This window comes from Nuphar pumila, chromosome 15 (genome assembly GCF_984573655.1).
Source record: "Nuphar pumila chromosome 15, dmNupPumi1.hap1.1, whole genome shotgun sequence".
Lineage (NCBI taxonomy): Eukaryota > Viridiplantae > Streptophyta > Magnoliopsida > Nymphaeales > Nymphaeaceae > Nuphar > Nuphar pumila.
Genome location: NC_143263.1, coordinates 43,452,955 through 43,468,477, shown reverse-complemented (window position 1 = coordinate 43,468,477; position 15,523 = coordinate 43,452,955). Strand labels below are relative to the sequence as shown.

General features: G+C 37.0%; 1 protein-coding gene across 1 annotated transcript; it reads left to right on the top strand.

Annotated features, from left to right (window-relative positions):
• The first annotated feature begins 9,208 nt into the window (after positions 1-9,208).
• LOC149815264 (disease resistance protein At4g27190-like) lies at positions 9,209-11,163 on the top strand. The gene is made up of 2 exons (XM_089990507.1): positions 9,209-10,765; positions 11,017-11,163. The coding sequence occupies exons 1-2, from the start codon at positions 9,209-9,211 to the stop codon at positions 11,161-11,163; spliced, it is 1,704 nt and encodes a 567-aa protein (XP_089846633.1).
• Positions 11,164-15,523: the final 4,360 nt, after the last annotated feature.

The window sequence follows — 15,523 nt, the reverse complement described above, 5'->3', positions numbered from 1 at the left end:
TCCAACCAAACACACCACGGCCGCTCGGATTCGCTGCCATAACAGGGCAGGACCATAGGCTACCATGGAACAACAAAAGGAAACGACAACGAAAGGAAAACAAAGAGAAAATTCAAGAAATGAAAAGATTTCCTCATGCTACTGCAAGGACACACTTATACAACCACACAGTTTGTATCAAAATAACATAAAATGGTCAGCACGGTGCCATGCGTGCGTGAGCATATTTGTGCATCAAAGGCAAAGTGAAGATAGCAAATTTTTGGAATAGAAACCACATCTAATCCAGCCACTTCCCACACATGGCAACGCCTACCATGGGAGTATAGCCTTCATGGAGAAGTACATGATTTTCCTCAAAGAAAAGGGAGGGATCATGGGAAACAAGTTTCTCACAAAAATGATGGGGAACACATAAAAGCTTAGCTACACAAACCCACAACATGGAAAAATGCTAAATGGCAGCTCACCCTCGAAGGCTTTCAAAATGACAAAGAGGAAGCTTCGGATGAGAAGCTTAGGAGCTTCCATGAAAATGGTGCTTAACTCCCCCACACACACACCTCACAGTTTTGGGGAAGGAGAGGGGAATGAGAGGGAATGAGGGAAAGAGAGAGAGAGGGAGGGGAAATCTCCCATAGGGTTCTCTCTCTTTCTTCAAGGCTTATGTTTATAGGTTAAACGCAATGGATGACTAGGATGCATTGAGGAAAGATGGAGGGCTGGGGTGATTCACGACCCCCCCCCCCATAACTCCACCATACGTTTTCCTTTATTCAAAAGCTTCAAAAAGGTTTTCAAAAATGTCATCCTTTGAGGTATTAAAAGACCATTATAACTTGAAAATTTTACAAGGGGATCCCCAAGGCTGCCACCCCTTTCCAACCACTGGGAGTGCGCCATTTTGTCTGCACTTGAGTTCTTTCAAGAATGCCATGGGTTGCCGCCCACTTGGCCAACCCATGGCTAGCATTCAAATAGGAAGATGGATTTTTACACCCATGCCACCACCCAACTGGTCAACCCTTGACCAGCTGGTCCACCAAGGCCACAAACATCATAAATGGGGGTCAGCCAAGGGCTTGGGTCGCCTCCGGTCAGACCTATCTCAAAGACGATTTCTTTCAAAAAAATATATAATGCCTTTTTACTTCTGGATTCAAAAACTAAAAAATATCATGACATATGTCCATTTTAAAAATTCCCAATTATCATTAAATTTTCAAAGCTCCTTCATAAGCTTTTTCATTATTTGCGAGAATTGCTCTCGTTACGACTCATATACTATCAATATAGGTTTTCCAATAATTCACATGAAATAACGAGGTTTTTTCCTCGTTTAGGTCTCAAATTCGAGGATTGGCTAGCTAATATATTATGAATTTACTATAAGGTTTTCAAAAATTTAAATTTTCATCTCTTGCAAAAATCGCTGTCGTTATGACCCACATCTTATCGATGTACGCTTTCCAGTAATTTGCCTGAAATAACAAGGTTTTTTCCTCGTTTGGGTCACAAATTCGGGGATAAACTAAATATATACATTATGAATTTACCTTAGAATTTTCAGAAATTAATGCATTATAGATTACCTTCAATCATTGTCGTATATCTTACTTACGCGAATTAGGGTCTCGTATATCTATACTTATATACATATACATATATATAATGCATAACTATATGTTAAAACCTCGTAATTAACACAAGCCACTTACCATCACTGAATCACAGCATACATTGCATTTTCTTAGAAAAATCTCGGGTCTTACATTATCAGTATGGGAAATATGAAGCATCTTACCATTACCCACCATGACTTGTTCACCCCCATGATATTGCAATTTTTGAGAAAACTGTTGGTCATCCATGGTAAGATGATTCATAGCACTAGTGTCTTGATACCAATAGTCATCAGTGGATTGTTGAAGAGACATGACAAAGAAGGCTTTAGGGATATCTCAACATGTTTAGCAGTATGCCCACGTTTTTCTTAATATTGACAAGTAACTTTCCCATGTCCACCTTGAGGTTGGTATACAGGGTTACTATCAGTCTTATTTGGAAGGAAGTTTCTTCCTTGTCCCCTACTTCGACCTCGATTAAAGTTGTGGCCATGACCTCGACCCTTGAAGGTAGTTTGTTGGGGTTCTGATATTTCAGGAAGCTTGGCATGAGTTAGAAGCACACATTTTTCCTGATTAAGAAGTAGATCATGTAGATCTGTGAAGGTATATGATATCAAATTAGTGGTGACGGAGGTCACGAAGCTTTCGTATTCAAGAGGAAGACTGTTCAAGGTAATTTAAACTAATTCTTCATCTTCTACAGGTTGATTGGTGGTTGCAAGAGAGTTGGCTAAGAACTTTATGCGGTTAAGATAAGACATTTTATTCGTACTTTCTTTCTTAATAAAAGTCAAGTCTTTCTTCAGAATCACAAGTCTCAAAAGAGATTGATACCCATACGATTTTTCTAGAACAAGCTAGACTTCACAGGCTGTTTTTGTTCTTATGATTTGACCGAGAATAGTTTCAGATACAGTGGCTTTGATCCAGTTGAGGGTCAGCTGATCAGAGTAAATCCAAATAGGATAAATTGAATTCTTTATCTTACCTCTATCTGTCACGGTAATAAAAAAATCTGGTTGAGGAGAGGAGCCATCGGCAAACTTGAGAAGATCCTATTTGATCATAACCGATTCGAGTTGAGATCTCCATAACAAGTAGTTGTCCCAATTTAGTTTTATCGAGACAAGGTTGGCAACAACATTTCACTGGGTCATAGAAGAGGAAAGAGATGATAAGGAAGCCATTGCAAACTCGTTGGAGCAATCTAGCTCTGATACAATAAGAATAGCTAACAAAATAATAAACTCAAGGTTTTTCTCTCTTGTACACCGCGAGGTCGAGTATTCAATTTATAATCACATGCATGCAGTTGTTGATGATACATGATTACAAACAACTTAAGATAACTGAAAGCAAAGATAAACATAAATTATCGTATTATCATTTTTATAGTTCTTATTAAAAATGAACAAGTATTCAGTGGATTCATAAGTGTCCTAATTTAGTCTGAATATGTGAAGTCTCATTTGGGTTATCAAGAGAGAATCCATGACTTCTTGAGGTCTCATTTGTGTTATCCAGAGAGAGACCACGATTTCTTGTTACAACCATAACCATATTCTGATCATTATTTAGGGTTTTTTTTGCAAATTGGTCCTCACCTTATAACCGAGCCTTGTCAAAATATGCAAATCAGTCTCTGTCTTTTCATTAACCTTTGCAGATAATTCCCTAATTCCCTACTGCTATGATGATTTCTGGTGGTAACCGTTAATGACAGACAAATTGATGATTGTGCCCTTTTAGTTAGAAGGAGCATTTTGCAAAATATGAATAAGGTTGGTACTAATTTGCAAAACGTGAGAAAGGACCATTTTATAAAAAGGAAAAAAGATAGGGATTGATTTGCAAAAATAAAGTGAAATAACCATTTTGCCCTCATGGAAAGACCAATTTGCAAAGAATGACTATTTTGAAAAAAAAAACAGCAAAATGATGTTTTTTTTCTTCCATTTTTTCTACAAATTTGAATTTAAGCAAGGTTGTTCAGACTATTTTATAGCTACTTCTCTAGTAGAATTCGATCAGAAGTTAGAAGCAAAAGCAGACTAGATTTTTGAAAACATAATCAAGTCATTTTTTATACCTGTGGGCTCAAACCCTCTGAGACTAGTGAACACAGCTCTCCACAGGCTAGTAGTATAGACTTTGAGCTCAATGGTTCTACCGACATGCCCAATCCTCTGTGGCCTTCACAACCTACATGGATTTAGTAATTTAAGATAACCCAAAGATGACCAATGAAAACCAAAAGAAAAAAGATGCTTTTGTACCTCTTGTTTTGAATGGCTGACTTGAATTGAAGAGAGAAATAATTTACCCTAAATAAAACAGCTCATAGATGTCTTGGTCTTCTTCGTTGAAGATTTTGTCTGATATTGGCGAGTTTGCTCTTGATTCAACCTGTAAGTGATATCATGTGTCATGTAATTAAGATGTGGTGCATGAGAAAAAAAAAACATGTAAAGCATGCCATGACATTAGATGAGTGACTACTATGTATGGCAGTGTCATGCCCCACTAAGACTATTTCGTTAAAAAAAGTTTCAAAATAAACTATTTTTTATGATGATATCTATATATCACTTACACTTTATAAAGATTTGGTTCATTTAATGTTTTACACCAAAAAAAAACTTTGGAAACTCTTTAGTCTTATATTTAAGACCGAGATAAATTTTTGGTGGTTTCAATAGTCTTTTTTTATTTTTAATAATTTAGAAACCCTTGTGTCTTAAGGTGGCTTGCGACAATGTGCAGGAACAAGTGTGTAAGGGTATTTGGACTCTTGAGGTGCAATGTGACACTTTGATGACTTTGCATTGAATTGGCCAAAACATTGATGACCATTTTTTGAAAAGATTACATTTATATGCAGTGTTGCTTCATGGAAGGTAGCAGCCGTCCATCTTTGCATTTCTCAAGATGAGTGTAGTGTTGAGATGGATGGTCAACAGTAGTGGAGCTGCATGCTAACACCGTCGAATGCAAAATGATCTCTTTTGAAAAGGCAAACGAATAAGACCAACCTCATTATGGTAAAAAAAATATAACAAAACCACACATATAAACACATACTTGCATAAAGTTCAATTCATTGTTTATACCCAAGTATTGCATGTACAGTAAAACAAATATATCATAATCATACATGTAATAATCATATATCAAGTCAAGCACATGTATATGTATGAATTGAATTAACAAAAATATGCAAATTACCTATTTTCTTATTGAGGAATATTGTTTATGGGACAGGCCATCCAATCGGTGTAACAGTCGTAGCCAAACCACATTACAAAAAAATGAACATGCGACACAAATATTAAACTTACCGAATACAAGAGAACAATAAGCACATTATTGAATAGGTAATTTTATTGTACTATATTTTTGATATTCTTATCTACATTAGTTGTATTGTTTGTAGAATTATACAACTTGAACTCCTTTACATTCATATTCATTTCCTAAATAACCCAGTGTCAGTTTTTCTTGTTGACAAGAATTAAGATCTGCAACATAAATTGAGTTTAAAGTTATTATACAAGTACGAATTTATGTTTTGTAAGTATGAAAATTGTTCAACGGATACCTTATTATATTAAAAAAAATGATACGATAATTCATCGGTCTTCAAGCATCTATGAGCCCCATCTTGCATCCCTTATGTTTCGACCATTTGCTGTGAACTATAATATTTACCAGTTAATTTTCATTAGTCAATAGAAAAACATCAGAAACCTCACTTTTGAGACCCACATAGAAATATGGAGTAATGTAAATGGTCTTTGTCAGTTCTTTTTCGCTTATCATATCCTTCTTGTGAGTCATTTCGAGTCTTTATATGAATCTTGCTAGATGCTATATAAAAGCAATACATGATGCATTCTTGCTATATTCAAATGAATATACATACAAACCTAACAAATGAACAAACAAACGAACGTACAAACTTAACTTAATTCACTTGTCAACAATTTTTTTTAATAAAATTTATGTTCTTTTGTGTTAATAACATGTTTTCATCACAAATTGAAAAATGAATATAAATGCATACATAAAATTATACCACTGATTGTATACACACATGTCTTGAGACATTGACTATACCTCAAGCAGTACAATTGGGTCCTTGCTTGAGGATGGAGACGAGGGTTTGGACCTCTTTCTGCTATCATTTTTTTTTTATATTTATATGTATTCATTGTGAACTACCTAAAATATACATAGAAGATATAGGACATTGAAGCAATTCATTCAAAATCTCTAGATAAATACAAAGAAGCAATTCATTAAACAACTTTTAATAAATATACATTTTGCAAAGCATCTAACATACAGTAAAAAAACAAACCTTAAACATAGTAAACACTAAACAATAAATATGGTGATAAATATTAAATAAAACATAGAAAAACATACAAAAAATATTTGCAACAACAACCAAATACAAATACACATGGGGCTATTAAATGTTCATATCTATAAACAAAATAAAAAGATAAGAATGAAATAACACAAATATGCAAGGGGCTATGAAACTCATCTTTCGACCTAACTTGAGATGTTGATGCAAAGGATACCGCAACCTCATCAGAATGTAACAAAAAAAATTCATGAGAATCGCTACAAGAGAAGGAAGAAAATGTTGAGGGTTCTAGTGAAAAAAGGATTAGGATTCTTTCAAAAAAAAACAAAAAACAAAATTAACAAAAATGACTATAATTCAACGAGCATATAAATTTCATTGAACTTCACAACATATTATATGTGCAAATAGCCACTTTTTTTGCTAATCGCTTTGAGGATCAGTTATTTAAATGATATTTGTGAGGCTCTATGTGAACTTAGAACTATATATGCAAATTTAATAAAATATTTTACGAAATTACTAGGTTTTAGTTATTGAAAGTTTTCAGATATGGTCATGTGATCTCCGTACCATATATGCAAATTTAATAAACTATTTGTGAATTTTCAGTTGATGAAAGTTCGGATATTTGGTCATGTGAACTTCGTCCAATATATATGAATTTAGTGAAATATTTGCAAACTTTGACATGTTTGAGTTTAGCAAGAAGTTCGTAAATATAGTTATGCGAACTTCGTAAGGCCTAAAAAAAAATCATGTAAATCTACCTTTTAGTAAGAGAGTGTGATACCTAAGAAGGGTATCCATATATCATGCAAACCTCGAGAGAGGTCCGTTATGCAAAGGTTAAAATGATCTTTGTAAAGCCAAACATTTGTGATTTTGAATAGCGTGCAGATTTTCAAAAATTACAGTTTTTCAGAAAACACATCGTTTTTGTCGTACAGTGCAGTCATTATAGGTTTTTTATATCTTGCAGATAATTTTGAATTCAGATTTGAATGATAATTTGTCACTGCTTGTATCCAATCCTTTTGCGAGAGTAGATCATATGAAACACACTGGGTGACATTAGTGATATTAGCAATGTCACCTAACTGCCAGAACCGTTAATCCCCCTAACGTCGTAGCTCAGTTGAAGCGGGACTCAACCTGGACGGGACACCCAGCGTTTCATATGATTCGCTTTCTTTTGCGCCCTTAGCATCACACACACACTTGATATTGGAGAGAAAGAGAGAGAGAGAGAGATATATATGTGGTGTGTATAACGAAAGATGTGTCGCAGTTGCAGGTTACACGCTCATTCATTAATGCTACCTTGGTGCAACGCCAAAACAACACAAATTGGGTTACTAAGAAATAATAGATAGTGATCCGTGATCGAGAAGGAATGAAAGAATAAATAGCTGTTTTATGGGGTAAATTTGGTGTTTTCTTAGTAGTTGTTAGGATAATAAGATCAAGACTGTCAAAAGAGAAACTGTGAAGACTTTGAGTAAAAAGGATTGTACTGTAGGTACTATTTTTGATAGCCATAAAATAAATGAGGTATGTTTTTTAATTATATTTTTCTTTGTACTTGGATCTGAATTGTAAAATTCCTCAAAGTTATCAGTAACCTCCGGCTGGTTTCCTTGGTGTTAAGGGCGGAAATTCCTCAAAATCTTCCGATCAGGACATAAAATCAAACGAAAAAACTCAAAATCGACCCACCTTATACGCCGATGCCGGATCGACGAACCAGAACGCAGATGCGTTCTTCAACCTCGGTTCCTCCTGACAAGTTAATGACGAGAGTGAGAGATAGGGATGGCAGCAAACGCCCCGCCTCGCTCCGTTTGGAGCGGGGATGAAGGACATGAAACGGGGATAGAGGCGGGATGGATTTATGCTTTCTCCCGCCCTGTCCTACCCCATCTCCATCCCGATTCCCGCCTCGCTCTGCCCCGTCCTGTTCCCAATCCTTCTAAGGGATGACAATGGATCGAGGGAAAACAGGGCCTGCCTCGCTCCCGTTTGGGCGGAGGATGGAGGAGATATAATAGGGATAGAGGTTAAAATCCAAACCCGTGCGGGGATTTTAGTCTAGATTTTGAGACGAGACGGGGGGTGAAGACCTTGTCTCTCGCCCCGGTCCTGATGGGAGAGGGGGACCCATTTGTGTCGGCAGAAGAGAGAGAAGGAGAGACAAAGAGGTTTACTCTTGGGGGGTAAACGGAGAGAAAACCAGACAAGGTTTTGAGGTCCGTACATATTTTTTTATTAAAAAATTTTAATCATGTTTTATTATTATTAATCTTTTAATTCACGCTCTCATCAACGTTGACCTTGGAAAGGTAGGTGCTGGCATCCATCCAAAACTCGTAACGAACGGCCACGATGTTCAGAACGTTCATTTTCAAAATGACCTGACCAGAGGACCCAGCAATTCATTTTCAAAATGACCTGACCAGAGGACCCAGCAACGCTCTCTCTCTCTCTCTCATGCTTTCTCTTCTGCAATTCCTAGGGTCATTAGCCCATTGTTGGTTCTTTACATTCTTTCGTATAGCGAGCAAAGGTTACTCAAAGCAATTCACAGAGTAGTTGGAAGCCTTCTCCACCATGGTTAACTGGGAGCAGATCAAAGGGTACCTAGAAGCCTTCTTTCTCAAGGTTAAGTGGCAGCAGTTCAGATGGTTCCTACCTGCCTTCTTTTTGTTCTTCATGGTTAACTGGGAGCAGTTGAAAGGCTTCTTGGTAGCCTTTGTTTTCATGGCTAACTTGGAGCAGTGGAAGGCGCTCTTAGAAGGCATCCTTTTCCTTTATGGTCATCTTGAACCACATATCAACTATGTCAAAGACCACAAGGCGAGTCTTGAGGCTCTCAAGACAGAGACAGAAAGACTGAAGACAGAAAGACTGAAGAACAACCGGTGCAGCATTCAGGAGCAAGCACAGCATCAAGAGCAAAAAGGAAAGGTATGGAAAGCAGAGCTCCAAGAATGGCTGTATAAGGCTGAGGCAATTGAGAGGGATCTTGATGCCATAGAATCTAATTTTGAACAAAACAAGGTGTGGCTAAATGGTTGGCTTCCCAATTACTACTCTTGCTATATGCTTGGAAAAACAGCCCAAGAGAAGCTCAAGGAGGTAATCCAGCACCTAGAAAAAAAAACCATTTGATGAGGTACCATCAACCCTTACATCCAACGTCCTCATGGAGCTCCCTACCACACCCTTGGACCACCAAGAGGAAGCTGCTAAAAGGATTGGAATCATTCTCAATTATCTGCAAGACGATCAAAATCAGAGGATTGGCATCTATGGAATGGGAGGAATAGGCAAAACAACTCTTTTGCGCCATGTCCATAACAAAGTCCAAGGATATGATCATGTGCTTTTCATCACAGTGTCAAAGGAAGCCAATTTGCACATCGTCCAAAGGAACATTGGAAGAGAGTTGGACATGTCCTTACATGAGGAAGCAAGCTTTGATGAAGGTGCTAAAAGGATCTTCAAAAAGTTGAGGTACAAGAAGTATTTGCTGATCTTGGATGACATGTGGAGTGAGTTGGATTTGAATCAATTGGGAATTCCCACACCAACCAGAGAAAATGGTTGTAAGATCATCTTAACCACGCGGTTCCTGCAAGTATGCAATGCAATGGAGACCAATGCAAACCTCAAAGTGGAACCCCTGTCCAAAGATGAGGCATGGAATTTGTTTTGTAAGCAATTAGGGAATGCCCTGCTACTAAAAAACATTGAGAGTATTGCCAAAGAAGTCATGGAGGAGTGTGGTGGAGTGCCCCTTGCAATCATCAGCATAGGAAGAGCACTGAGAAACAAGAAAAGTGTGCAACTGTGGAAGGAGGCCTTAAGGACATTGAAAGGCTCCACAGGAAAATTTCCAGGTATGGAATCCACCATTTACCGAAGTCTAAAATTCAGTTACGACTGCTTACCAGATGATACTGTCAAGAAGTGTTTTCTGTATTGCTGTTTGCTCCCTGAAGATTGTGATATACCTATAGAATTTCTTGAACAAATATGTCGTTTTGATGGAGTACTCATCAATGATGTTGATAGCATTCGTCAGCCAAAACAAAAGATAGACTCTATTATTGAACAGCTTAAAGATTCATGTCTGTTGGAAAGTGGTATTCTAGAGAAGCATTGTGTGAAGATGCATGATTTGGTTAGGGACATGGGTATATGGATCACAACAAAAGGAGAAGGACCAAAATTTTTGGTGAGGGCAGGAATGGGACTAAAAGAGGTTCCAGAAGAAGTGGAGCATGAAGAAGTTGAAGCAGTATCACTCATGATGAATGACATAGAAACGCTTCCAGATGAACTAAAATGTGGAAAGCTTCAAAAGTTGCTACTCTGTGAGAACCATAAGCTTAAAAGGGTTCCAGCCAACTTCTTTAGCCGCATGAATTCACTAAGGCTCCTTGATCTTAGCAAGACTGGTATTTCATTATTAGGACCATCATTGTCCCAATTGAAGAATCTGCGAGTACTTCTCCTAAGAAATTGCAAGGAGCTAATAGATACAGAGTTTCTAGAAGATCTTCCACAACTCTTTCATCTCGACCTCCGTGGAACAGGAATTAAAGAGCTCTCTGTAGCTATGACAAGATTGGAGAATTTGAGAATCCTGAATTTGACAAATACACCACATCTTAGGAAAATTCCACGCAATTTGCTCTGTAGATTATCACGCTTGGAATCATTGTTAATGTTAGGAAGCTACTGTCATTGGCAAACTGTAAGCCATGGGGATGGGTCAGGAGTTGATCTGAATGAATTGCTCCATTTAAAACGATTGACAGATCTTGAAATTACAGTTGCAAATAATATCCAGATTCTTGATTGGATGTTTACAAGTGGACTTACAACACTCTTAAAAGGACTGCAAATTCAACGTTGTGATGGCTTAACCAAAATTCAACCATCTCATCTACATAATTTGGATGGCTTGTGCTGTCTCTATATCTACTCTTGCTTCAATTTGGAGAGAATTGGAACCAAGGAGGATTTGAACAAGCCAGCCTTCCCAAACTTGACATCTATGCACTTGATCAAGCTGCCAAAGTTAGAAGGCGTCTGGAAAGGCTTAGAGGGAGAAGGGAGCTTCCTAAACTTAGAGGCAGTGATGATTCATGATTGCCATGCATTAAAGAGTTTCATCTCATTTGGTAACCTTCAGCAACTTAGGAACCTATGGTTTCTGCAGATCTCTAACTGCTTGGCAATGGAGGAGATTATTGAAGGGGAAGTTGGAGAAGAGAATCCTTTGTTAAACTTAAAAATGTTTCATATGTCAAAGCTACCCAAACTGAAAAAAATATGTGATCCAGTCTATGCATGGGCTGCTTTAGATCACACATCTGTGAGTGGATGCCCAGAATTAAGAAATCTTCCTTTCAGCCCCCTCAATGCAAGAAAGTTAAGGCATATCGAAGGAGAAGAAGAATGGTGGAATGGTTTGCATTGGGAAGATGATAGCACCATGGATGCTCTGCAAAAACTCTTTGTCCCTTTGGATTAAAATCAAAACAAGCACAGGAATGATAGTTGATGCTTCCCTTCATCCCAGGTATATCCTGAACCCTTGCCAAATTTTTTATGACTTGTTAAGGATTGGTTCTGACTAACCATAGTTAGGCATTGCATACAACAATTCTGAACTCACTTTGCCTTCAGCAGCAGAACATTTCCTACATGGTGTATTCACCAGCAGCACAAGATATCTTGGAGATACAGATACTTGATTAATTGCAAAATTCAACATAATTATGGTACCAAAGAGAGTGCATCTTGGAATCGAGTTCGAACAATAACAGCATTCAGTGCTTTGGTGGTGAGCATCCTTTTGTTCTTCCTCAAGTTAATATGACAGTTCTCTCTTTTGTTTTTGTTTAGTAATGATAGAATATTGCCAATGTACCAAACTCTGCTTTCTTATTAAACAGATCTCTTTAGGCCCTAACTAAGCAAGTAATAGTGCTCCTCAGATTCTGTGTCACAGTAAGTTTTATCTACACCAGATTTACGTTGACGTTGATTTGTGATGTGGTTGATTACATTGTGCTTTTTGAGATCACAATGCTATGATGACTCTCACAATGAATTAAACTTACTCTGATATCAAACAAAATACTTTAGAGTACTTAAACCCGCATAATTTGCATTTTGGTAAACCATACTTCAAAATCAGAGTATTGGATTCCAGAAATGTGCTGTCAATACTACACTTTCTATATTCTTCCTGCGAGAGGAAATCATGTATCTTACAATATATATGCATTCTTTCATAAATCCATTTGGCATATAATAGTACAAAGAAGGCTTGCTTCCTAATCAGAAATAATAGTTTTATTTTCCAAATCCTTGATTGTTACCACAATCATATGCAAGAAACATGTAATCCATGCGACTCTGATACAGTCTATTGATAGCCCCAGAGGTTACATCTCTATGTATTTTCTATTCCAAACAGGTTTAGCTTCTATCAATCAAGTGTGTGTGTGTGTGTGTGTGTGTGTGTGTGTGAGAGAGAGAGAGTTTTATATATGCTGGTCCACACTCTCAAAAATGAAACCCGGTCTATATATACAGTTCTATTTGGGTCACTTCCACTTGATAAGCCATGATTCAGGTGAAGTAGACAAGGACAAGAACAAATATATAGATAGATAGATAGAGAGAGAGAGAGAGAGAAGGGGGATGGACCACCCCTTGTCCTCTCCTTCAAAATCTGTATGTTAAATATGTTTTCTGGCAAATCTGGCCATATATTTGTGATCTCCATGGTTGGAAACATTTGATTATTACTCTTGGAACAAAGTTTTTTGATGTGTAGGTAAGATTTTATAACATAAAAATTTTCAGAAATTTCAGAACCGCTGATTTTTGGATCCTTGTAAAATCTTATTTGCACATCAAAAAAGTTCGATGCAAGAGTCTATTCATATGTTTTCAACCATGGAGATAATGTTCATTTGGTCAGAATTGCCAAAAATATATGTCTAGCATACAGATTTTGAAGGGAAGGATGGGGGCTAACCATTTACTGGGTTCCTCTCTCTCTCTCTCTCTCTCTCTCTCTCTCTCTCTCTCTCTGTGTGTGTGTGTGTGTGTGTGTATATATATATATATAGGGTTCTCTGGGAGCACCTACTCTCACCTAAAGAAAGCTTTATTTTTTCAAGATTCTTGAGTTTTTTCGTTGATCAGTTCATATAGATATCATCTACATGCCTTTTTTAGTAGAAAACAAGTTTTGAATCATGTGAATGTAACCTATATGTAGGTTTTTCAAGATCTTTAAAAATAGACGGCCCATAATGTACCAAAATTTTAAGACTTAAGAAACCTTATTTTTGTGTGTACCAAAATTTTAAGACTTAAAAAACCTTATTTTTGTGTGTACCAAAATTTCAAGACTTAAAAAACCTTATTTTTATGTCCAAAAAACATGATCCAAAGCATGATTCCCATCAAATAAACTATGTTGAATGCATCTATGAAGTTTGATTGAGAAGATATAACTTACATATATGATTTCTACTAGGTGGGAATAGGTGCTCCCGGAGCACCGTAGCATTACTAATATATATATATATATATATAGAGAGAGAGAGAGAGAGAGAATAATGGGTAGGTGCTAAATGATACATGCTAAATGGGTTTTTCAGGTATTTTTCATTTTATTTTTAAATTCTGACCGTATAAATGTGATCTATGTACTTGATTTTATAGGGATCAGCTCTTTAAGTGTTTGATACCAACACATGGGTGGGTTTTTATAAGGTTCAAAAAATCAACGGTGCAAAATCTTTGTAAATTTTCAAGTCTCCAAATATCATTTTTTTTTCATCGAAAACACATGATCCAAGTGTGGATTCCTCGTAAATTGACTATGCCCAACACATTTATGGGGTCGGAACTGCGAAAAAAAACACCAGAAGAGCAGAAAAGCCCATATATATATATATATATATATAGTGAGAGAGAGAGAGAGAGAGTTTTATATATGTTGGTTCACAATCTCAAAATGAAACCTGGTCTATACATACAGCTATATTTGGGTAGCTTCCACTTGCTAAGCCATGATTCAGGTGAAAGTAGACAAGGGCAAGAACAAATGCATTTGTCTACTTGAAATAACTCTTTTGAATCTATCAACTGCTCATGCTCGCTTCCACACTGTTGTTGGTAAGTCCTTAAGCAAATTAATATGATACAAGGATGTGAAGTCAACCAGACAGTATACAAAACAAAGTAGGCTTGACTCAGCCTGACTGCTGAAGGGCTAAACCACAGTCCAGGTATTAAACTGGCCATACCTTATGTGGTTTAATCCAGGTTCTTGCCAGGTTTATCTATACACACAGCCCAAATTCAATGAAACAAAGACTCCAAAGTATGTTAGCCATACCTTATGTGGTTGAATCCAGGTTCTTGCCAGGTTTATCAATACATACTGCCCAAATTCAATGAAACAAAGACTCCAAAGTATGTTAGAAAAAAAGGGTTAGGAAAAGCAGGGGGGATATCCAACGCTGCGAATCTACGCAAAATATTTCATAGTGAGTCCAAGAATGTTTTAAAATTGTTGGTCACGTAACTTCACCAGGTATGCATATTTCAACTCCACCAAATGCTACTTAGTCATCTTGACAGACTTCCATTTGTATCTTCTATCCCTGATTATATACTTGCTAGTTTGTACTCCGTCCAATCAATTATGTGGAGTTGTCACATCTTGCACACCAGACTTTAACTTAATCCATGACAAAGGGAATCAAATCTCACACTTGGTAAGGCTGGAAAATAAATTATTAAGCCGCTTGTAACTTGGCTCGCTTTGTCTTAGTAATAACTAATAAGCTTGTTCAGGCTCATGAGCCGATTTTATGAGCTCATCATGTTTAACAAGCCAAGCTGGAACAAAAGCTGTTTAGTTCAACTTACCTTGGGTAAGCTTGCAAAGTAAAAGTTAAAAAAAAAAAAAATAAACCTTTGGTAAGATAGCTCAATTCTTGGTTTTAATGAAATGGAGCCTGGTGGTTCGATTTTTTTTTATGCCACTTTTTAGAAAAACAACTTATTATTCAAATCAGCTATTTTAGGCTCGGCTCTAGCTCATACAAAGTGAGCTCGACATTGTATTAAGCCAAAACAATCCACTCTCAGCTCGTTGGGCTCATTTCACTAACCTCTGTGTTGTAGTCATGAATAGGAGTGAACTGGGTTAAAGGTTTGATGAAAATCCAAGGTTGGCATTGGATATGGGCCTGGACATCCAAATATCCAACCCAAATCAGACCCTATTGTTAAATATGACTTTATGAGCACATATTTTCCAAGTATAAATTGGGTTTGTTGGTCCTTCCGTATCTACAATCCGGTCAAACTATAAGAGCTAGTTTTATATGGTTCAAAATCGGCCTCTGTTTCCACCCTTGTTGTGTTGAGTTTAGTTGGTGTCACCAAGTGATCTGGCATAGGCACATACTTA

Bases quoted from the DNA above. Each gene is read 5' to 3' on its own strand.
- LOC149815264 (XM_089990507.1), top strand. From the start codon at position 9,209: ATGGAGCTCCCTACCACACCCTTGGACCACCAAGAGGAAGCTGCTAAA. The intron at 10,766-11,016 runs GTAAGCCATGGG...CAATTTGGAGAG, and splicing joins GCTACTGTCATTGGCAAACT to AATTGGAACCAAGGAGGATT.